The following is a 23,877-nucleotide window of genomic DNA, read 5'->3' as shown; positions in this document are numbered from 1 at the left end:
AGCCATGCAGTACATGGTCCATGGCTGTCAGTTTGAGTGCTGGTGCAAATGCTATTCCAAAAATAAGCCTATTATTGCAATAAAGCCCTTTGTGGGTGATTAGGGTGAGAAACACTTTGGACTCTTCTTTCATCTCCATCTATTGGTAAGCCTCAGCTAAGTCCATTTAGCTGAAATGTTTTCTTCCAGAAAGGTTTGCAAAGATATCATCTATCTTTGAGGATATTAATCTACTTTCAGTATTGGGTTGATGGTGAACTTAAAATCACCACAGCTCCTTGCAGACCCATTCATTTTGGCTACTAGGACCACTGGCATTGTCCACAAGCTCCACTCAACCTCGGAAAGACTTCCTTCAGTTTCCATGTGATCTGGTTCATTGGCTACTTCAGCATGGATAGTATAAAAAACTGAATGGGATTTACAAAACTTGGGTATGGCATTTTCATTTAACACTATTTTACCCTTGATATGTTTGAGATTTTCCATGTCAACCCTGAACAGTGACTCTATTGCAGGGAATGTGGTATGCAAATGATGGATTGATCTCTAACCAAGATGTAGTTGTCTCAGGCACTTACATCCCCATAGCATGGGCCCTCCTGTTTTTATAACAGCCCAACATGGCTTGTTGGCTGTTTTATTTCAGTTATAAATGTCATTCGCACAGGAATTAACTTTTCTCCAGTGTAAGTTCTTAATTGGATATCTGTAGGCTTCAGTTTAGTATCTTTGAAATGCCATTCAAACTCATTTTGTGGAGTGACTGAAACAGCCACATTGCTTGTCTCTTGTTAGTTTTCACAATGTAAATTTCAAGGCTACCCAGTCACTCTCATTGTTATCAGATTTTTCATCAACATCAGGTTGATTAGTGCTCTTCTTGAAACTGCAACTTGACTGTCTTTTTTCTTCCCTGTGCAATCCATTTATTTTTGTCTGCCCAACATACTCTTTGTATATGTCCTACTTCATTGCATTTTCTCATGTTTCACCTTTGAACCTGCATTGGCCCGGTGTAGTTGAGCCCCTACTATAATAGTAACACAATTTATTCAGCCAGGCAGACCTCAATCTAGATGCCACAATTTTGTTCATTCTCATTTTCATTCCTGACTGCAACTCAATTGTGTCTGTCTGCTGTTTCCATTGATACAGCTATTTCAACTGCTCTTTTAAATGTAAGTTGTGCTTCAGTTAGGAATCCTTTCTGAATGTTTTCTTGTAAGATTCCACAAACTAGACAATCTCTCAGAGAATCATTAATCCCATCACTGAACTCTCAATTCACAGACAACTTCTTCAATTCAGCCACATATGCTGAAATGGAACCCCCCCCCCCACTTTGATTCTGCTTATGAAACGTAAAGCATTCTGTAATCGACAATGGTTTCAGTTGTAATATTCCTGCATTACTTTCACTATATCAGCAAAGCTCATTTCATCTGGTTTGGTTGGAGCAGTCAAACTTCTAAGCAAACTGTATGCACTTAAAACAATGCACTCAGCAAAACTGGCACTCGCTTCTCATTGTCTATTTCATTTGCTTCAAAATACATCTCAATTCACTCAGTATACATACTCCAGTTATCTCTTGTGCAATCAAATGTGTCTATCTTTCCAATATAACCAGCAGTTTCTGCTCTTTTTTAAATTTATATTTCTTATCACTTGGTACTCATGGTTTATGAACTCCTGAATTCTTCCATTTTTTGCCTTTTTTAACTCAAATAAGTTTCTCCTCTTGCGAAGAAAAAAAGAATTCAAACTGCAATTTTAAAAAATGTGACCATTTCTCGTTGTGCCTTTTTTAACTCGAACGTCTTGCTGTACTTCAACAGATAGGTAAACGTCTTGTATGTTATGTTTTGTTTTATAAACTAATTGAAAGCAAAAACATGGAGCCAGGAATAAAATATCTTTGTTTCACTTTTACTTTAAGTGAGCTGTGCATGTACAATGTGGAGGCGTAATGATGTATGCCATTTATGTACTTTTACACGTAACCCACAATGCATTATTTAAACAAAAAAAAATGCTCAATCAAAAAATATATTTACAATATTACTCAAATACTAATGAAATATTAAATATACAACTGATAGCGTATTCAAAGAGAAATAAACTTGCTAGAAAAAAAGCAATGGACCCAAGGATTCAGAACAGATTAGAATTAATCAAAGAAGGAAAATAAATATAACATCTGATTGCAAAAATGTGTGTAGAGTTTCTCTGTAATGTTAACTGATGAGGTAATGGTTTCTCTGCAGCAGCAATGTTTGGGTTATAACTACTGATAATGGGTGGCTATCCAATGGGAGAAATGTTATTTGTTCTTGCATGCCTGGGAGCCGGGGTTTTCAGTCGAGGAGAGTGAAGAGGAAGGACACGCATGGAGAGTGCTGGGAGACCACCGGATGGCGTATACTGGAATCCGAGGGTCTGAGGGTCGGCGACGTTTCGGCAGAGGTCATTTGTGGAGGAATACCTGCTGAGTGAGCTCCAACGTATATTGAGACTTTAACTTTGTGTCCTTTTATTTTTGTTTGTTTATTTTCATACTAACCCTATATTCAGAATAAGATTCATAAAGCTTATCATTTGATTGTATATGGTATACTGTCGGATATTTTGTATTGGGGGTTTGTGAACGGGAGTACATTACACAGCATCCACCCAAACTTGAATACCTGGTTTGGCGGGGCCGAAAACCGATTCCCCTAGACAAACGTGAGCAGCAAGCCAGGGAAGGGGGGGGGCGTTACATGTGTATGAAAAGTGTGAAGAGAGAAGTTAATGAAGATTAAAATGTCCTATCTTCACAAAGAAAGATTCAAATAACCTTCCAGGTACGTTAGGGAACGAAAGACCTAATAAAAGGGAAGAACTGGAAAAAAAATCGGTAAAGTTATATAAATAATACTCAGGAAATTTATAGAGTAAAAGCTGACAAATCCCCATGGCCTGACGATCTATATCTCAGAGACCATTGCAAGCAGATCTAGAAATAGTCGTGGTCATCTTCCAAATTTCTTTGGACACTAGAGCAGTTCCTAGAGGTGGGAAGTAGCTAAAGTAACCCTGCTATTAGTTTGTTAAACAAAAGGACAGAAATAACAAAAACAGGAAAACATCAGTACTGAAGAAAATGCCAGCATCTCTTATAAAAACACTGCACAACAAACATTTTGCTTCCTGAATACTTTTGGGTGTATCTTATGGATTTTGGGCTGCTGATCATGAAATTTCCCTATCACGCACCATTTTTTTGAAATTGCCTAAATTTGTTATTTCAATTCATAATTGAAGTCAGAATAACTGATGCCAAGATTAAGGGGGGCATTTTTTGGGTCCACAAATCAAACAAATCATCAATGATAGGCAATTCAAAGAACTTCTAGTGGGACCGGAGAATATCGTATGGAAAGCATTCAAGGTTGTTGTTGAAATTTTTCTTGGCAGCTGCAGAGCACCAAACTACAGTATGTGAGGCTGGTTGACAACGAGCTTCAAGCATACAGAAGCATGAAGTGCAACAACAGGAATTCTGCAGATGCTGGAAATTCAAGCAACATACATCAAAGTTGCTGGTGAACGTAGCAGGCCAAGCAGCATCTATAGGAAGAGGTGCAGTCGACGTTTCAGGCCGAGACTCTTCGTCAGGACTAACTGAAGGAAAAGGCAACATGTCACTAAGATTCATTTTCTGCAGTCCCATTTTGATTTCTTCTCCGCACATCTTGGTGCTATCAGTGATGAGCATGGTGAAAGGTTTCACCAGGACATTGTGATCATGGAGAAACAGTATCAGAACGACTGGAATCCATCAATACTGGCTGATTATTGTTGGGCACTTACGTGAGAAGCCTCAGGCACTGAGTACAAATGAAAATCACCAACATCTTTAGCATATTTGAACTATCAGCACCATATGCAATTATATTCAATAAGAGGTAATTTCTTGTTTCTTTAAATTCCTATGTGATACAAGTCACCTGAAATTATATTTGTGTTCAGCTTCAAGTGGTCGATCATAAACAAAAAGAAAAAAATTCTGAGGAAGTAACACTTCCGAAAAAATTTATTGTCCAGCGAAGTAATAGTAAAGGAATACTTGAAAATCCTTAATGGAACTGGATAAAGTCAACATGAATTTATGAAAGGAAAATCATAATTGAAAATATGATGAATATAGTGGCATTTTTTAACTGGTAGAATAAATAAAAGAACCAGTGGGTATGATGTACCTGGACTTCTTGAAAGCTTTCCATAAGGTCAGTGTGCAAAATTAAAGCCCATGGGATTGGGGATAATGTTCTGGCATGAATTGGTCCCAGGCGCAAAAGGGAGTGTAGGAAGTAGGCTCATTTTCTAGGTGACAATTAGTGACTAATTAAGTAACACAGAAATCGATTCTAAGGTCAATGCTATTCATGAGGTGTATCAATGACTTTGAACATAGAGTAATGCACCACAGTGACAGGGTCTTTGGCCCATGATGTCTGTGCCAACCATAATGTTGCTCTAAACTAATCCCATCTGTTTGCACATGATCTGCATCTCTCCATTCCTGACTAAATGCCTCTTAAACATTGCTGTCGTACCTGGTCTCCCCCCCCCCACCCACCCCCCACAGCACACACCCGCTGTCGAGGAGCTGTGGATTTGTCTCTGTAAATCAATGCTCCCAAGGATCCTGAAATTTACTGTAAACTTTCATTTTGCATTTAATCTCCCAAAAATCAACACCTCACACCTGTCTGGATTAATCTCCATCCACTGTGTCTGTGCCCCTATTTCCATGATCTATATCATGATTGATAAGAGACGTGGAACAGCTAGATGAGAGGAAGATTAAGAATCCAGAGAGTTACAAGATAGCCAGGGAAAACTAAGGAATGTATGTAGGAGAGCTAGAAGATGGCATGAGAAGGCCTTGGTGAGAAAGATTAACAAACCTTCCCTGCCCCCAGGTGCCAGGTGTACTAAATATATGTGAAGAGCAGGAGGATGTCTAGAGACCAGAACTAATCAGGGATAAAAGAGGAAACATATGCCTGGAGTTAGGGGAGGTCCTTAATGAATAATTTACTTCAGTGTTCACCAATGAAAGAAACCTCGATGTTTGTGAGGATAGTATAAAATGAGTTGATATGCTAGAACATAGAGGTTAAGGAATGATTCGCTGGAACTTTTAAAAAACATTGGGATAGATAAGTCCCTGGGGCTGGACGCGATATATCCCAAATTACTATGGGAGGTAAGGGAAGAGATTACTGTGCCTTTGGCGATGATCTTTGCATCCTTACTGGCTATAGGAGTAGTATCAGAAGATTGAAGGATGGTAAATGTTATTCCTTTGTTCAAGAAAGGGATTAAGGATAACTCTGGAAATTATAGACCCATGGGTCTTACTTCAATGGTGGGCAATTATTGGAAAGGATTTGTAGAGACAGGATATATGAGTATTTGGAGAAGCATGGTCTGATTAGGGAACCAATCACAAACAAGAGAAAAATCTGTAAATGCTGGAAATCTAAGCAACACACACAAAATGCTGGAGGAACTCAGCAGGCCAGGCAGCATCTATGGAAAAGAATAGTCAAAATTTTGGGCCGAAACCCTTCAGCAGGAGTCCTGTGGTGTATTTAATTTTTAGTAAGGTGTTTGATAAAGTTCCCTATGATAGGCTCATTCACAAAGTCAGGAGGCAATTGATCCAGGTAAATTGCCTGTGTGGATTAAGAATTTGCTTGCCCATAGAAAATATAGGGTGGTAGTAGATAGAGTGTATTTTGCCTGGAGTTTGGTGACAACTGACATTTCACATCATTTCTGTTCATTGGAAACAAAGTCCATTTGTGGCATTTTTTTACCAATCTCTCTCCTTTTCAGTGACAATTCTAAAATTAATCATTTGAAAGCCAACAAAAATTCTTAACATTTTGAATCAATGTTTTAACTAGTTCCCCATCACTGGCATTATACCACTGACTTAATATAGTAAACTTGTATTAATGCATTTTTAAGTGGTCACTTGAATGAAATTGTTTTGAAAATTTACATTATAGTGCAAGTCACCTTTTCCTTTCATCATGCCTCCTTGGGGTGTGATCTTCGGTTAATTGTTCAGCTTTTCCTTCACGACAAAGAATAGCTGGACTATCGCCAACATTAGCCACCGTAAGAAGAGATGCATCCTTTAACAAAGCCACAGTTGCTGTGGTTCCTGATGTGAACAGTGCGTCTGAAAGATTAAAATCGGTACAAGCAAAATGTGAATTATCAGCCTATTGAAGTCCAGCTAAAATTGCCTTAGATTATCCCATCACAAGAGAACAGACAGAATCTGATTGAGAAGAACAAAACCAAATCAAGGCTTTCAAAAACAAAGGCTATATTACCAATTAAATATTCCTACTGTTAGTTCAGAAGTAACCAAAAGAGCTGTTATTCAAAAAGACCATAGCACTTAAGTTCCATGACAAACCCAGCAGGTCTTCATCAAAATTCCACTCCCACAGCCACACCCCTGCTGATAATATAAATTCTTACTGTGATGAAGTCACCAATTTTTCTTAGTTCACAGTCGTGGAGAAAATCAAGGACTCCTCAAACAAGTTTGTTGCCCTTTGAACTAATTACGAGGGGTGATTGATAAGTTCGTGGCCTAAGGTAGAAGGAGTCAATTTTAGAAAACCTAGCACATTTATTTTTCAACATAGTCCCCTACTACATGTACACACTTAGTCCAGCGGTCGTAGAGCATACGGATCCCTTCTTTGTAGAAGTCGTCCACAGCTGGGGTGATTGATAAGTTTGTAGCCTAAGGTAGAAAGAGGTGAGTTATTAACTTCAAACTTTCTGTATTATCACTCAAAGAGATGAACTGCATGTGCATGTAACGAGAGCATCTTTGACCTCCAGGTGGTCCACAGCAGGGGTGATTGATAAGTTTGTAGCCTAAGGTAGAAGGAGATGAGTTATACAGCTCTCATTACATGCACATGCAGCTCAACTCTTTGAATGAAAATGCAGAAAGTTTGAAGTTTCTCCTCATCTCCCTTTACTTTAGACCACAAACTTATCAATCACCCCTGCTGTGGACCACTTCTAGAGGTCCAAGATGCCGACTTCTACAAAGAAGGGATCCGTATGCTCCACGACCGCTGGACTAAGTGTGTGAATGTAGGAAAAAAAATGTGCTAAGTTTTCTAAAACTGACTCCGTCTACATTAGGCCACAAACTTATCAATCACCCCTCGTTTGTCATGGATCCCATCAGTGCAATTTAACAAACAAAAGTAATTTTAAGTCCAACTGAAATACTGTAACATACTAAAATGTAATCAGCTCTGCAGAAATACAATGCAAATCTAAAAACGAGTCATTAATACAGAAATAAAGATGAAGCCAAAGAGTTGACATAATTATGTTTAAAATCTCAATAGTCTTCAGTAGCCCAAACAAGGAACAGCTGGATCCCTTCACCTGGACTGAAATATAAAGGCTGTAACAAACAAAAGCCTAGTATGGCTTATTTAAAAACCAATTAAGAAATCTCTTGATAACTCTTCTTCGTGTTATATTTTAGAGCAGTTTATTTAATCTATTGCATTATACCAAAATCAGACTAAGTTATCTATCCATATGGTTAAACACTCAGAAGTAATCTTGAAAAGCTAGTTAAAAGCTCTCCTCTTTAGTTAGGTGTTTCCTTTTGCATGAACATTTACAGATTGAGGATAATTATTTTATCTGACTGTTTCCCATGAATAAAGCTCATGACGGGGAAAAAAAACTGCAGCTAATGAAATTCTTCTTTTAACAACAATCTTTTCATGATATTCTTATATCATAGGATACACCAACAGACCATCAAATCTGGAAACAGATGCTTTTGTAATGCCCTGGCTAAGATTTCTATTGCTATGCCGTGAGGTATTTTTATTTTAGCAGTTTTCTGCAAAACCAGCACGTCCTGTTAGTAAGAGTGTTTCTGAAGGACAAGTAGTCTGGTTTGGGGGCTTTTGGCAGGAGGTGCGAAGAAGAGCACAGGGAAGATCCTCAGAGGATCCCACCTGAAGGAGAGACCATGTTGTAAGAAGTGCTTTGTGCAGATGAATGGTTCAAAGGAGCAAGTGCTGAATTAGCCAGTTTATTCGAATTGGTTTGAGGGAAGTTCAAACTGTGGCCGGTGTCTTTCATGCAGAATGTGGGTTCAGCACGTGAGTATTCAAAGTGAAGCACCTTACTAATCCAGAAATGAGCTCCAACATTTATGTCCACATTCAGACAGTTTAACTGTAATGGATCCCTCTTTCTTTTCTTTTTCAGGAAACTGATTGTTAAAGTTGCAAAATCTACTGCCTTGGTAAGTTTATGCCAGTGCGTGATCTGTCATTTCCTAGCAAGAGATAACTGTGTATGGGGCAGTATTTACACAGCGGTCCTCAGTCAGAACACCCTGACTTTCCTATCTGGTTGAACCCAAATCATGCCAACCCCGGATGTGTGTGGCTTATGGAAGGCGGCCTTCCCACCGCTGAATCACATGACTGTGAGCAGAGTGAGCTAAGTTTGTATACAAGCCCTGGTGAGAGGATTGCACTTTCAAATCTGAGAGATGAAAAAGCATTTAGTAGGATACAAAACAAGGGAATTCAGGCTAAAGGCAAGAGTCAGCAATATCAACAATTATCAGTGACAATGCCTAGGTCCATCGAGCAAATTTACTTAAAATTGGTAGAAGTAAGACAGCTGTCTAACACTGTCAAGTTTAATTCATTCTGGCATTTGAAAGTAAGTGTCAATGTGGTGATCAGTACACAATCAGATGTTTGCAAATGTGTTTATGGTTCGGTAAAGGAACGGTGGAGCCTAAGAGTCTGGACCATGGACTGGAGGTGAAAGCCCGATATCTGAGAGTCTGGCACCAGGGTGTGGGTGTCCTGGGGATGGAGGCCTATTTGTGTGTGAGGTGGTGAGAGGGTGAGGTAGGGAATTGTTTCGCTGCTGTTGTCTTGTTCTGTTCTCTTGTTGCTGTCGCTGCTGCTTGTGTTGTTTTGCTAAGCATTGTGGGCACACTATGTTAGTGCCGGAATGTGTGGCGACACTTGAAGGCTGCTCCCAGCACCTCCTCAGACGTAGCACTGCATACTTCGATGTATACATGACAAATAAATCTGAATCTAAATTGGAATCCAAAGTTCAAAAACTTCGAAGTTCATAGTAAAATTATTATCAAGGTCTTCATGGACAGCTCCAATGTGATCTGCTTGCTGTCACTTGAGAACATTCTCCTGTTCAAAGTTCAAATTCAAAGTAAACTTATTATCAAGGTACATGTACATAATCATATCCAACCCTGACGTTCATTTTCTTGTGGGCATGCACAGTAAATGTAAGAAACACAATAGAATCAATCAAAGATTTCACCCAACAGGATGAACAACCAATATGCAAAAGACAACAAACTGGGCAAAAAGAAAAAAAAATAAATAATAATATTAAATAAGCAACATGAGATAAGAACATAAGATGAAGAGTTGAGTGAAGTCACCACTCTGGTTCAAGAGCCTGATGGTTGAGGGGTAATAACTGTTCCTGAACCTGGTGCTGAGAGTCCTGAGACTCCTGTGCCTTATTGATGGCAGCAGTGAGAAGAGGGCACAACTTGGATGGTGGGAGTCCTTGATAGATGCTGCTTTCCTGCAATAGCACTCCATGTAGATGTGTTCGATAGAAGGGAGGGCTTTACCCATGATGGACTGGGCTGTATAAAGTACTTCTTGTAGCCATTTACATTCAAGGGCATTGGCATTTCCATACCAGGCTAGGAAGCAGCCAGTCAATATACTCTCCACCGCACATCTATAGAAGTTTGTCAAGGTTTTAGATGAGTTGCCAAATCTTCACAAACTTCTAAGATGGTAGAGGCACTGGCATTTACGTACTGGACCCAAGACAGATCCTCTGAAATGATAACACCAAGGAATTTAAAGTTACTGACCCTCTCTACCTCTGATCCCCTGATGAGGACTGGCTCAAGGACCTCTGGTTCCCTCCTCATGACGTCAATAATCAGTTTCTTGCTGCCAGTGAGTGAGAGGTTGTTGGTGTGGCACCACACAGCCAGACTTCCAATCTCCCTCCTATATGCTGATTCATCACCACCTTTGATTTGAACAATAACAGTGGTGTCATCAGCAAACTTAAATAAAGCATTGGAGCTGTGCTCAGCCTCCGAGTCACAAGTAGAAAGCCAGTAGAGCAGGGGCTAAGCACACAGCGTTGTGATGCACCTGCGCTGATGGATACCGTGGAGAAGATTTTGTTGCCAACCTGAACTGACTGGGGTATGCAAGTGAAGAAATCAAAGATTCAATTATGCAAGGAGGTATTGAGGCCAAGGTCTTGAAGATAATTGATTAGTTTTGAGGGGATGATAGCAGTGAATGCCAAACTGTAAATTATGAAGAGCATCCTTCAGCTCATATGGGAGAATGAGAACATCACAGATAGAAGCTACAGGGAGATAGTCAACCCTAAGTTGCACGAGGCAGGAGCGGGAGATCAAATGGGCAGCCAGTGCAGAGTACCCCCGCAATAATAAGTATACACTTTGGATTCTGTGGGGTGGGGTGGGAGTGGGAGTGGGAGTTGGGGGAGACCTACCAGGCAGAAACCGCAAGTGACAGGTCTCTGGCACTGAGCATGGCATTGTGGTTCAGGAGGGAAGGGGGAGAAGTGGGCTGCAGTAGTGAAAGGGGATTCCATAGTCACTGGAGAAGACATGAGATTCTGTGAATGCAACAGAAACACCCAGATGGTATGTTGCCTCCAGGATGCCAAGATCAGGCATGTCTCAGATCGGGTCCATGGCATTCTAAATGAGACAGGGGAGCAGCCAGAAGTCTTGGTGTGTATTGGAACCAATGACATAAGTACGAAAAGTGAGGAGGTCCTGAAGAGAAAATTTAGGGAGCTAGGTAGAAATCTAAAAAGCAGGAGCTCCTGGTTAGTTATCTCTGGATTGATGCCTGTGCCACGTGCCAGAGAGGTTAAGGAAAGGATTATTTGGCAGATGAATGTCTGGCTGAGGAACAGGTGCAGTGTTTCAAATGTCTGAATCATTGGGATCCCTTCTGGTGAAGGTATGACCTGTACAAAAGCGACTTTTTATACCTGAATCTGAGGGGAAATCAATATTTTTTGTGGGCAGGTTTGCTAGACTGTTGGGCAGGGTTTAAACTGATTTGGAAGGGGGATGGAAAACAGGATGATAGGGCTGGGGTTGGAGAATGAAGTGATAGGGCTGCAGATGGGCTGTTGGTTCACAAGCAGAGGCAGTCTGTGAGACTGTCAGGAAAGACAGGTAGATGATAGGGCAAAATTGCAGTCAGTGGGATGAGCTGCAGTGTAACTGGGGACAAAATCGAAAAGGGTGGCGAATACAGGACTGAAGGTGTTATATTAGAATGCCCACGTATATGGAATAAGGTGGACGATCTTGTAGCACAGTTAGATATTGACAAGTATGATATTGTGGGCATCACTGAGTCATGGCTGAAAGGGATTATAGTTGGGAGCTTAATGTCCAAGGATACACGTTGTATCAAAAGGACAGGCAGGTAGGTAGAGGAGATGGCATTGCTTCATTGGTTAAAACAAAGAAATCAAATCCTCAGAAAGAGGTGACACAGGATCAAAAGATGTAGAATCGTTGTGGGCAGGAACTGTAAGGGTAAAAAGACCCCAATGCGAGATCTCCGAATGGTAGCAATACTAAACGTAGAAACATAGAAACGTAGAAAATAGGTGCAGGAGTAGGCCATTCGGCCCTTCGAGCCTGCACCGCCATTCAGTATGATCATGGCTGATCATCCAACTCAGAACCCTGTACCAGTCTTCCCTCCATACCCTCTGATCCCTTTAGCCACAAGGGCCATATCTAACTCCCTCTTAAATATAGCCAATGAACTGGCCTCAACTGTTTCCTGTGGCAGAGAATTCCAAAGATTCACCACTCTCTGTGTGAAGAAGTTTTTCCTAATCTCGGTCCTAAAAGGCTTCCCCTTTATCCTCAAACTGTGACCCCTCGTTCTGGACTTCCCCAACATCGGGAACAATCTTCCTGCATCTAGCCTGTCCAATCCCTTTAGGATTTTATACGTTTCAATAAGATCTGTAAATAGTCATGGGGGATTGCAATACACAGGTAGTTTGGAAAAATCAGGTTGGTGTTGAATTTCGATCCAAAGTGAGAGAATTTGTAGAATGAGTCTAAGGGATGGCTTTTCAGACCAGCCTGTGGTTGAGCCCACTAGGGGATCACCTATTCTGGATTGGGTGTCGTGTAATAAACCGGATTTGATTAGGGAGCTTACAGTAAAGGAACCTATAGGAGACAGTGATCAAAATATGATAGAATTCACCCTGCAGTTTGACAGGGAGAAGCTGAAGTCAAATGTATCAGTATTTCAGTGGAGTAAAAGGAAATTACAGAGGCATGAGAGAGGAGCTGGTCAAAGTTAATTGGAAGGGGAACTGGTAGGGATGACAGCAGGAAAGTAATGTCTGGAGTTTCTGGGAGAAATTTGGAAGGCACAGGATAGATACATCCCAAAGAAGAGAGTATTCTAAAAGCAGGATAACTCAACTGTGGCTGACAAGTGAAGTCAAAGCCAACATAAAAGCAAAAGAGAGGGTGTATAACAGAGCAAAAATTAGTGAGAAGTTAGAGGATTGGAAAGCTTTTAAAAACCAACAGAATGCAACTAAAAAAAGCTATAGGGAAGGAAAACATGAAATATTAAGGTTACTTAGCCAATAATATCAAAGAGGATACTAAAGTTTTTTCGATATATTAAGAGTAAAAGCGAGGCAAGAGTAGATATTGGCTGGTGGAAAATGATGCCGAAGAGGTAGCATTGGGGTGAAGGAGATGGCGGATGAATTGAGTATGTATTTTGCATCAGTCTTCACTGTCTAAGACACTCGCAGTATGCTGGAAGTTTGAGAGAGTCAAGGGGCAGAAGTCAATGCAGTTGCTATTACTAGAGGAGAGCTGCTTGGGAAGCTGAAAGACCTAAAGATACATAAGTTACTTGGACCAGATGGACTATACCCCAGGATTATGAAGAAGTATCTGAAGAGATTGTGGAGATTGTGATATTTTAAGAATAACTACATTCTGGCATGATCCCTGTGGAGTGCGATCGTGTTTGCTGTTGTGTGCTGGGGCAGCAGGCTGAGGGTAGCAGACTCCAACAGAATCAACAAACTCATTCGTAAGGCCAGTGATGTTGTGGGGATGGAACTGGACTCTCTGACGGTGGTGTCTAAAAAGAGGATGCTGTCCAAGTTGCATGCCATCTTGGACAATGTCTCCCATCCACTACATAATGTACTGGGTGGGCACAGGTGTACATTCAGCCAGAGACTCATTCCACTGAGATGCAACACAGAGCATCATAGGAAGTCATTCCTGCCTGTGGCCATCAAACTTTACAACTCCTCCCTTGGAGGGTCAGACACCCTGAGCCAATAGGCTGGTCCTGGACTTATTTCCTGGCATAATTTACACACTACTATTTAACTATTTATGCTTGTATTACTATTTAATTATTTATGGTGCAACTGTAACGAAAACCAATTTCCCTCAGGATCAAGCAACACACATCAAAGTTGCTGGTGAACGCAGCAGGCCAGACAGCATCTCTAGGAAGAGGTACAGTCGACGTTTCGGGCCGAGACCCTTCGTCAGGACTAACTGAAGGATGAGTTAGTAAGAGATTTGAAAGTGGGAGGGGGAGGGGGAGATCCAAAATGATAGGAGAAGACAGGAGGGGGAGGGATGGAGCCAAGAGCTGGACAGGTGATTGGCAAAAGGGATATGAGTGGATCATGGGACAGGAGGCCCAGGGAGAAGAAAGACAAGGGGGAGGGGGAAACCCAGAGGATGGGCGAGGGGTATAGTCAGAGGGACGGAGGGAGAAAAAGGAGAGAGAGAGAAAGAATGTGTGTATAAAAATAAATAACAGATGGGGTACAAGGGGGAAGTGGGGCATTAGCGGAAGTTAGAGAAATCAGTGTTCATGCCATCAGGTTGGAGGTTACCCAGACGTAATATAAGGTGTTGTTCCTCCAACCTGAGTGTGGCTTCATCTTTACAGTAGAGGAGGCCGTGGATAGACATATCAGAATGGGAATGAATTAAAATGTGTGGCCACTGGGAGATCCTGCTTTCTCTGGCGGACAGAGCGTAGGTGTTCAGCAAAACGATCTCCCAGTCTGCGTCGGGTCTCACCAATATATAGAAGGCCACATCAGGAGCACCGGACGCAGTATATCACACCAGCCGACTCACAGGTGAAGTGTTGCCTCACCTGGAAGGACTGTCTGGGGCCCTGAATAGTGGTAAGGGAGGAAGTGTAAGGGCATGTGTAGCACTTGTTCCGCTTACAAGGATAAGTGCCAGGAGGGAGATCAGTGGGGAGCGATGGGGGGGAATGAACGGACAAGGTAGTCGCATAGGGAATGATCCCTGCGGAAAGCGGGGGGGGGGAGGGAAAGATGTGCTTAGTGGTGGGATCCCGTTGGAGATGGCGGAAGTTACGGAGAATAATATGTTGGACCCAGAGGCTGGTGAGATGGTAGATGAGGACCAGGGGAACCCTATTCCTAGTGGGGTGGCGGGAGGATGGAGTGAGAGCAGATATGCGTGAAATGGGGGAGATGCGTTTGAGAGCAGAGTTGATGGTGGAGGAAGGGAAGCCCCTTTCTTTAAAAAAGGAGGACATCTCCCTCGTCCTGGAATGAAAAGCCTCATCCTGACAGCAGATGCGGCGGAGACGGAGGAATTGCGAGAAGGGGATGGCATTTTTGCAAGAGACAGGGTGAGAAGAGGAATAGTCCAGATAGCTGTGAGAGTCAGTAGGCTTATAGTAGACATCAGTAGATAAGCTGTCTCCAGAGATAGAGACAGAAAGATCTAGAAAGGGGAGGGAGGTGTCGGAAATGGACCAGGTAAACTTGAGGGCAGGGTGAAAGTTGGAGGCAAAGTTAATGAAGTCAACGAGCTCAGCATGCGTGCAGGAAGCAGCGCCAATGCAGTTGTCGATGTAGCGAAGGAAAAGTGGGGGACAGATACCAGAATAGGTTTGGAACATAGATCGTTCCACAAAGCCAACAAAAAGGCAGGCATAGCTAGGACCCATACAGGTGCCCATAGCTACACCTTTAGTTTGGAGGAAGTGGGAGGAGCCAAAGGAGAAATTATTAAGAGTAAGGACTAATTCCGCTAGACGGAGCAGAGTGGTGGTAGAGGGAAACTAATTAGGTCTGGAATCCAAAAAGTGGCGGAGAGCTTTGAGACCTTCCTGATGGGGGATGGAAGTATATAGGGACTGGACATCCATGGTGAAAATAAAGCGCTGGGGGCCAGGGAACCGAAAATCATCGAAAAGTTTAAGAGCGTGAGAAGTGTCACGAACATAGGTAGGAAGGGATTGAACAAGGGGGGATAAAACCATGTCAAGGTATGCAGAAACAAGTTTGGTGGGGCAGGAGCAAGCTGAGACAATAGGTCTGCCAGGACGGGCAGGTATGTGGATCTTGGGTAGGAGGTAGAAACGGGAAGGGCGAGGTGTGGGAACTATAAGGTTGGTAACAGTGGATGGGAGATCCCCTGAGCGGATAAAGTCGGTGACGGTGTGGGAGACAATGGCCCGGTGCTCCTTAGTGGGGTCACGATCAAGGGGTAAATAAGAGGAGGCATCCGTGAGTTGTCGCTGTGCCTCAGCAAGGTAGAGGTCAGTACCCCCCTCCCCCCTTTCCTTTTCTCTGGGCCTCCTGTCCCATGATCCTCTCATATCCCTTTTGCCAATCACCTGTCCAGCTCTTGGCTCCATCCCTCCCCCTCCTGTCTTCTCCTATCATTTTGGATCTCCCCCTCCCCCTCCCACTTTCAAACCTCTTACTAGCTCTTCCTTCAGTTAGTCCTGACAAAGAGTCTCAGCCCGAAACATTGACTGTACCTCTTCCTAGAGATGCTGTCTGGCCTGCTGCGTTCACCAGCAACTTTGATGTGTGTTGCTTGAATTTCCAGCATCTGCAGAATTCCTCGTGTTTCCCTCGGGATCAATAAAGTATGACTATGACTGGAAGTTTGAAAATTGCACTCCACTCTTCAAGAGGGGAAGGAAGCAGAAAGAAGGAAATTATAGTCCAGTTAGTCTGACCTCAGTAGTTGGGAAGATATTGGTCGATTATTAAAGATGAGGATTAGGGGTATTTGGAGGCACGTGGTAAAACAGGCCAAAGTCAGCATGGCTTCCTTAAGGGAAAACCTTGCCTGGCAAATCTGTTGGAATTCTTTGAGGAAATAACAGCAGGATACACAAAGGAGAGTCAGTGGATGTTGTGTACTTGGATTTTCAGAAGCCCTTTGACAAGGTGCCACACATGAGGCTGCTTGGCAAGATAAGAGCCCATGGTATTACAGGAAAGATTCTAGCATGGATAGCGCATTAGCTGATTGGCAGAAGACAAAGAGTGGGAAAAAGGGGAGCCTTTTCTGATTGGCTGCCAGTGACTAGTGGTGTTCCACAGGAGTCGGTGTCGGGACCGCTTCTTTTTATGTTGAATGTCAATGATTTGAATGACAGAATTGATGGCTTTGTGACCAAGTTTGCAGTTGATACAAAGATAGGTGGAGGGACAGGTAGTGTTGAGGAAGCAGGGAGGCTGCAGGAGGACTTAGAAAGATTACGAGAATGGGCAAAGAAATGGCAGATCGAATACAGTGCCAGGAAAAGTATGGTCATGCACTTTGGAAGAAGGAATAAAAAACATGGACTATTCTCTAAACGCAGTGAAAATTCAATAATCTGAGGTGCAAAGAGACCTCGGAGTCCTCATGTGGGATTCCCTGAAGAGTAACTTGCAGGTTAAGTTGGTGGTGAAGAAGGCAAATGCAATGTTAGCATTCATTTCCAGAGGACTAGAATATAAAAACAAAGATAAAATGCTGAGGCTTCATAAGGCACTGGCGAGGCCTCACTTGGAGCACTGCGAGCAGGCTTGGGCCGCTTAACTAAAAAAGGATTTGTTGACATTGGAGAAGGCTCTAAGGAGGCTATGAAAATGATTCTGGGAATGAAAAGATTGTCATATGAAAAGCATCTAATTGCTCTGGGTCTGTACTCCCTGAAACTGAGAAGGACAAGGAAGGATCTCATTGAAACATATTGAATGTTGAAAGGCCTTGAAAGAGTGGATGTTTCCTATAGTGGGGGAGTCTAGGATCATACTGCACAATCTCAGAACAGAGGGCCGTTCATTTACATTGGAGATTAGGAGGAATTTCTCTAGCCAGAAGGTGGTGGATCTATGGAATTCGTTGCTACAGGTGGCTATGGAGGTCAGGTCTTTTGGGTGTATTTAAGGCGGAGCTTGATAGGTTCTTGATAAGTCGGGGCGTGAAAGATCACAGGGAAAAGGCAGGAGAATGGGGTTGAGAGGAAAATGGATCAGCTATGATCAACCGGTGGAGCAATCTCAATGAGCCGAATGGCCTAATTCTATATCTAAGGGTATGCATCTTCGCCGTACAGATATTCCAGGGTTGAGTGATGAGCCAGTGAAATGGCATCCGCCGTTGACCTGTTGTGACAGTAGGCAAATTGGAGTGTATCCACGTCAGCTCTTAGGCAGGAATTGATATGTTTTATCACCAACCTCTCAATCAGCTCTTCATCACAGTGGATATAAGAGCTACTGAACGATGGTCATTGGTGCAGGTTACCGTGTTCTTCTTAGGCACCGGTGTAATTGAACCAGGTGGGTACCTCAGACTGCCGAAGCGAGAGGTTAAAAATATTAGTGAACACTCCAGCCAGTTGATCAGCACAGGTCACAAGTACTCTGCCAGGCACCCCATCTGGGCTGGATGCCTTCTGCGGCTTTACCCCCTTGAAGGATGCTGTCACGTCTGCCACAGATACTGAAATCACAGCGTCATCGGGGCATGTGGGAGTTCACGAAGGTTCCACCATGTTTTGACAGTCAAAGCAAGCATAGAAGGCTTTGAGCTCATCTGGGGGCAAAACCTTGTTGTCACCTAACAACAGGAATTCTGCAGATGCTGGAAATTCAAGCAAAACACATGAAAGTTGCTGGTGAACGCAGCAGGCCAGGCAGCATCTATAGGAAGAGGTGCAGTCGACGTTTCAGGCCGAGACCCTTTGTCAGGACTAACTGAAGGAAGAGTGAGTAAGAGATTTGAAAGTTGGAGGGGGAGGGGGAGATCCAAAATGATAGGAGAAGACAGGAGGGGGAGGGATGGAGCCAAGAGCTGGACAGGTGATTGGCAAAGGGGATATGAGAGGATCATGGGACAGGAGGCCCAGGGAGAAAGACAAGGGGGGGGGGAACCCAGAGGATGGGCAAGGGGTATATTCAGAGGGACAGAGGGAGAAAAAGGAAAGTGAGAGAAAGAATGTGTGTATAAAAATAAGTAACAGATGGGGTACGAGGGGGAGGTGGGGCATTAGCGGAAGTTGTTGTCACCTATGTCTCTTTGTAGGAGGAGGAGATAGCATTCAAGCCCTGATACAGCTGTTGAGCATTCTTCAGTGATTCAAAATTGGCCTGGAGCTGCCAGTTCACACACGAGATGGCTTTCCAGATACCGTGCCTGCACCTCTTGTATTTTACTTGGTCACCAGACCTGAATGCCATTGATCTGGCCGTCAGCAGATTGCCGATCTCATGGTTCATCCAGGGTTTCTGGTTGGGGAAGACTCTGAATCATTTTGTGGGGACTGACTTGTCTACAACCGTTTTTATGAAGTACAAGCAACTGTGGTGTATTTGCTCAGATTCTCTGATGAGTTCTTGACTTGAAGCAATCCCGTAGACACTCCTCTGCCTTCTTTGACCAGCTTTTTGTTGTCCTTACTACTTCAGCCTTGCTCTTTAGCCTCTGCCTGTATGCAAGTAAAAGGACAGACAAGTGAACAAATTTCCTGAAATGCAGTCTGGGCATGGGATGGTAGGCATTCCTAATCGAATTATAGCAGTGGTTGAATATGTTCATGATAAATGGGCAGAGATTTATTCAAACAAGCCCGATTGAAGTCCCCGACAATGATTTGAAAAGGTGTTAGGGTGGGTTGTTTCTTGTTTGCTAATAGCAGGACTCAGTACCTTGAGTGCCTGCTTAAGATCAGCCTTTGACTGTATATAAACTGTGGTCAGGATCACAGAGGAGAATTCCCTTGGTAAGTAGAATGGTCAGCACTTAATCGTTAAATGTTCCAGGTCAGGGTGCAAGTGTGCAATAAGACCACTGCATTTGAGCACAACAAGGTTTATCATAAAACACAGATCCTCATCTTTTGCCTTCTCCATTTCAACAGTCCAGTCCATCCTGTGCATTAAGCAGCTTTCAGGTCTGATCACCAAATCTGGTGTGTCCAGAGTGAGCCATGTCTCCATGAAACACCTAACAAAGCAATTCCTTATTTTCCTCTGATACAGCAATCGTGCTCTTAGGTGCTCAGTCTTGTTCTCCAGCAACTGTACATTTGCTAAGATACTGGGTAGAAGAAATGTTATACCCCTTTGTTTTAGTCTGGCTTGGAGTCCTCCCATCCTATCTTTCTTTCAGCCATGGTCCACTTAAACATGCCGTACCTGCATGCTTGAGAGTTAAGTCCACCAAGTCCTTCAGAAGACTGTGAAATCGCTAGTTTGTTATGATGGTTCAAAAGTCATTATTTAAAGAGATACTACAGGCTGCAGACTTCAGTGAGAGTAGTTCAGAAGTATATTTAGAAGTTTTGCAAGCTGCCCGCAATGTGCTGCTGTGTTTCACCAGCACCATTTTGCTCAATCCTTACTCGGTTTACCCAGAGCACCGCTAATGTGGGTTGACTAACTGTAGTCCACATTGGAAGTGCCTGCTGCAAGGATAGGTCAGTCATTGGATAGCCACAGCCCATGAGAAAACCAAGATAAATAAAAAGCAATTATTAAAACAAAACATGAAAATAAAGACAACAGGAAATCAAAGCAAGATTAAACACCCTTCAGAGAATTATCAAAGCAAACATTTCAATACCTGGGTTAAAACCTGGCCTTTCTTGTCAGATATTAATACTAAGTCCTGCTCACTAGCAAGTATAAATGATACCATGTGTACTGTTTATGAGAAAACAGAGTTTTCAGTTTTATTCTGATCAATATTTATCTCTTTACCAATACTGTATCAACACAATGTGGTCATTTTCACTTTGTTGTTTGAAAGAGGTTAAATATATATTAGCTGCTCTGTTGTCAATACTTTACTACACTTTTGAGAAATAAACACTTTGTTAGCAGTAGAGCACTCTGTGATGTCCTGAAGTAGTGGCAAGTATGCCACTAATACAAATCTTTCTCCAAAGTGTTAATGCTCAAACTAGACTGTGCTTTCAAATCCAGAGGAATAAACAAATGCTATAATGTTTGAAACTATAAAGTTTCACACACAAAAGTCATTTCATTCATTATACATATACGCTACATTCCAGATATTAGTAACTGCAGAATTAAGTACAGAATATTGTAATTTACCTTCTCCTGAATCACAAGCATTTTCTGTGAAGTCACTATCTATTTGAAGAAAAGATTTCAGCAAGACATTTTCCAAATTTACTTCTGACTGTAGATTCTGTCTAAAAATATTAAAAGAAAATTATCCAATTGCACCTAAGTTTATTAAAAATACAGGCACTGTTAAGAAATAGATATTTGCTTACTGAATATAATGTCCAATGTATCGGGAACAAAACTCAGCAGCATCAGTCCCTCCATGTCCATCAAAGACAGCAACACAGAACAACCCATCAGAGAGCTCAACTATACTGAAACGATCTTCATTACCCCTTCTTTTTCCAACCTGACTTGCATAGCCAATGTTGGCAAACTTGTTACTTCGAAGATTTACTATTCGGGGTGGTAGAACAACTGGGTCACTTAACCAATTCCCAAACCTGTCCCAAGTTGACAAGTGTTTCTGTCTCTCAACTGCTGCTCCGTTTGTTTTATTACTGGAAGAAAGGTAGGATTTTTGCTGGATGGATGTGAGCTTTGCTAGTTTAGCAGCTGCAGCTCCATGATATCGACATACAAGACCAATTGCAAGCATTGCGTGATGAGTTTATCAGACCTAGAGAAAACAGAATGTTAACTCATTGATATTGCTTTGGTGGTCAAAATTTGCATGGTGAAATAAAAGTTTTTACATCACTCATTACTGAAAATCATAAATGCACTAAACCAAAATCTCTGGGCTCATGTTTTCAATAATAAAGATTAATTAAATTATCAATTAAAATACAAACAACACAAAGATGGTCTCGTGTACTCGCCTCTTTGAACAATTGGATCAAAGCATTGTAATGTTCCAGTGTGTTATCAGTCACCACCTCCTACTGCACCATGTGAAGCCTGCAGTCAGACTCACCTTTGGATTTCTGCTGTCCAGTGCTGCAAACTCTTAAGACCACAATACCCTATTCTGAGTGACCCAAGCCAGTCTGCCTCCCATCATCACACTCTTGAGACCCATGGCAATGACTGGTACCTTAACCTATCTCTTCCTATAAGACACCTAACAGTCCATCCTATTTGGAGAATGTTTTATGCAAGTGGAAAAATTCTGCCTTGGTTCACCTAAGCAGAAGATGATTGCATTACTCCACATGCCCCCTGCACCGAATCCTCATCCACATATTCATCTGCTAAATCATCCTATTCTTACTCTCACTGATGTGTGGCATAGGCAACAATCCAGAGATTACTACCCTTGAGGTCCTGCCTTTCAGCTTTCTACATACATTCTCTCTTCAGGACCTCATCACTATTTCTAGCTATGTTGTTGGTACCAATATGTACCCCAACCTCCGGCCATTCACCCTCCCCCTTTAGAATGCTGTGGACCTGATCTGAGACATCTCTGACATTGGCACCTGGGAGGCAACATACTATCAGGGTGTCTCATTCACATCCACAGAATATCCTGTCTTCTCCTCTAACCACGAAGTCCCCTATCACTACTGCACTCCTCCATTCGTCCGTTCCCTTCCAAGCCACAAAGCCAGACACTGTGCGCAGACCTGGTCACTGCAACTTTCTTCTGATAGTTCGTGCTACCCAACAGTAGCCAAACAATATGAGGTTCATGAGGATGATTCCAGGAATGAAGGGGTTAACATACGAGGAGTGTTCGGCAGCTTTGGGCCTGTACTCTCTGGAACTTAGAAGAATTCAGGGGGATCTCATTGAAACCTACCAAATGTTGAAAGGACTAGATAGGCTGGATGTTGAGAGGATGTTTCCTATGGTGGGGGTATCCAGAACTAGAGGGCACAGCCTCAAAATTGAGGGACGACTTATTAGACCTGAGTTAGGTTGAAATTTTTTTTAGCCAGAGAGTAGTGAATCTGTGGAATCCTCTGCCACAGCCTGTGGTGGAGGCCAAGAGCATGGGTATATTTAAGACAGAAGTTGATTGTTTCCTGATCAGTCAGGGCATGAAAGGATATGGCGAGAAGGCAGGTGTGTGGGGTTGAGTGGGATCCAGGATCAGCCATGAATGGCCAAGCAGACTCGATGGGCTGAATGGCCTAATTCCACTCCTATGACAGATGGTTTTAAGCCTGCTATTGAGGGGAACAGCCATAGAAGTATTCTGCACTGTCTGCCTTATTTCCTTTTCCTCTCCTGACAGTCACCCAGCTACCTGCAATTTAAAGGTGACTACCTCCATGTAGCTCCTATCAATAGCATCATCTCTTTATTCTCCCACACAAGTCAAGGGTCATCCAGCTGCAGCTCCAGTTCCCTAACACTTAAATGTGTGGGCAGACATCATTAGATCTGGATCCATTCATAAGAGCTGCATGTGCAACCAGACCTTGGGCCTGAAATGAGCTGTTCCAAGAGAATGCACAATTGCAGCATCTACACAGGATCTTCCCATAGGATGTTTCCATAGGATGTCAGAAATCACAGCTCCACTCACTCAAATCTGCAAATCCACTGTTCATTAGCTTTTTGATTTCTAATTTCAGAGGGTATACAATGGAAAAAGAAAATTGAATCCCAACAATAGAGCTGCTCCAAAATAACTGTATTTCTGCAATCTTTCCAAACATTTACTGTCTTTTTCTCTGCAGAAACTCTGTTTTTAAAAATCTTAACCCATTTACAAACTCTTCCCTCTGCATCAAGTGAAGGCTCTCCACACACTTGGGAGAAATAATTATAACCTACTCTTTATCCCTGCTCTCCTGGAAGGAGATGACTTCCCAGCTGTGTCGAGGCAGGCAACAGAATCCTTCATGAGGTCATTGTTGGTACCTGGACCCTTGTCCCAAGCTAGGATCTCTCCCAGTCACCATTCAAAGAAGCAGACAGTGCCAGGATTTGACTTTGAAGGTTTCAGTAGCATTTACCACTTACAAAATTATCTTAAAAATATGTATAAGCGAGCATCAGCAAACAATAATGGGTGGACTTCAGTCAAAAACTGACCAAGATTTATATTCAACTTTAATTTTGATTAAGATGTTTGGTTTGGACAGCTACTTTTTTTTTAAGCAAGGAATTAACAGAAAAGTTGTGTGGGGGGGGAGAAGCAAGGAAAACAAAAATGAAGAACTTGGCAAAGCACGGGACAACGATGCCACCAGCAATGACAGCTTCCAAATTCTCCGAAGAGAAAAAGACAGTAAATAGTTGGAAAGATTGCGAAATACAATTATTTTGGAGCAGCTCCATTGGTGACAGCTTCCAGCTTCCTGACCAACTAACATTGTTTTCTTA

The 23,877-nt window shown here is 42.5% G+C and overlaps 1 protein-coding gene across 3 annotated transcripts in view; it reads right to left on the bottom strand.

The window, feature by feature from the left end:
- The window catches only part of LOC134358895 (protein phosphatase Mn(2+)-dependent 1K-like), a 33,237-nt gene that overhangs the window by 8,537 nt on the left and 823 nt on the right, over positions 1-23,877 (bottom strand). For 2 of the 3 annotated variants that reach the window (XM_063071516.1, XM_063071517.1), the window contains exons 2-4: positions 20,808-21,217; positions 20,623-20,723; positions 6,082-6,247 (exon numbers count right to left, since the gene is read on the bottom strand). In XM_063071516.1, coding sequence (XP_062927586.1) covers positions 6,082-6,247; positions 20,623-20,723; positions 20,808-21,196 — 656 coding nt within the window. In that variant the 5' untranslated portion in view covers positions 21,197-21,217. Of the gene's footprint in view, positions 1-6,081; positions 6,248-20,622; positions 20,724-20,807; positions 21,218-21,419; positions 21,604-23,877 lie in introns of those variants that run through there. The other variant, XM_063071518.1, reaches the window with a different exon arrangement.

Source organism: Mobula hypostoma, chromosome 19 (assembly GCF_963921235.1).
Source record: "Mobula hypostoma chromosome 19, sMobHyp1.1, whole genome shotgun sequence".
Lineage (NCBI taxonomy): Eukaryota > Metazoa > Chordata > Chondrichthyes > Myliobatiformes > Myliobatidae > Mobula > Mobula hypostoma.
This window is presented reverse-complemented; position numbering and strand designations above follow the sequence as displayed.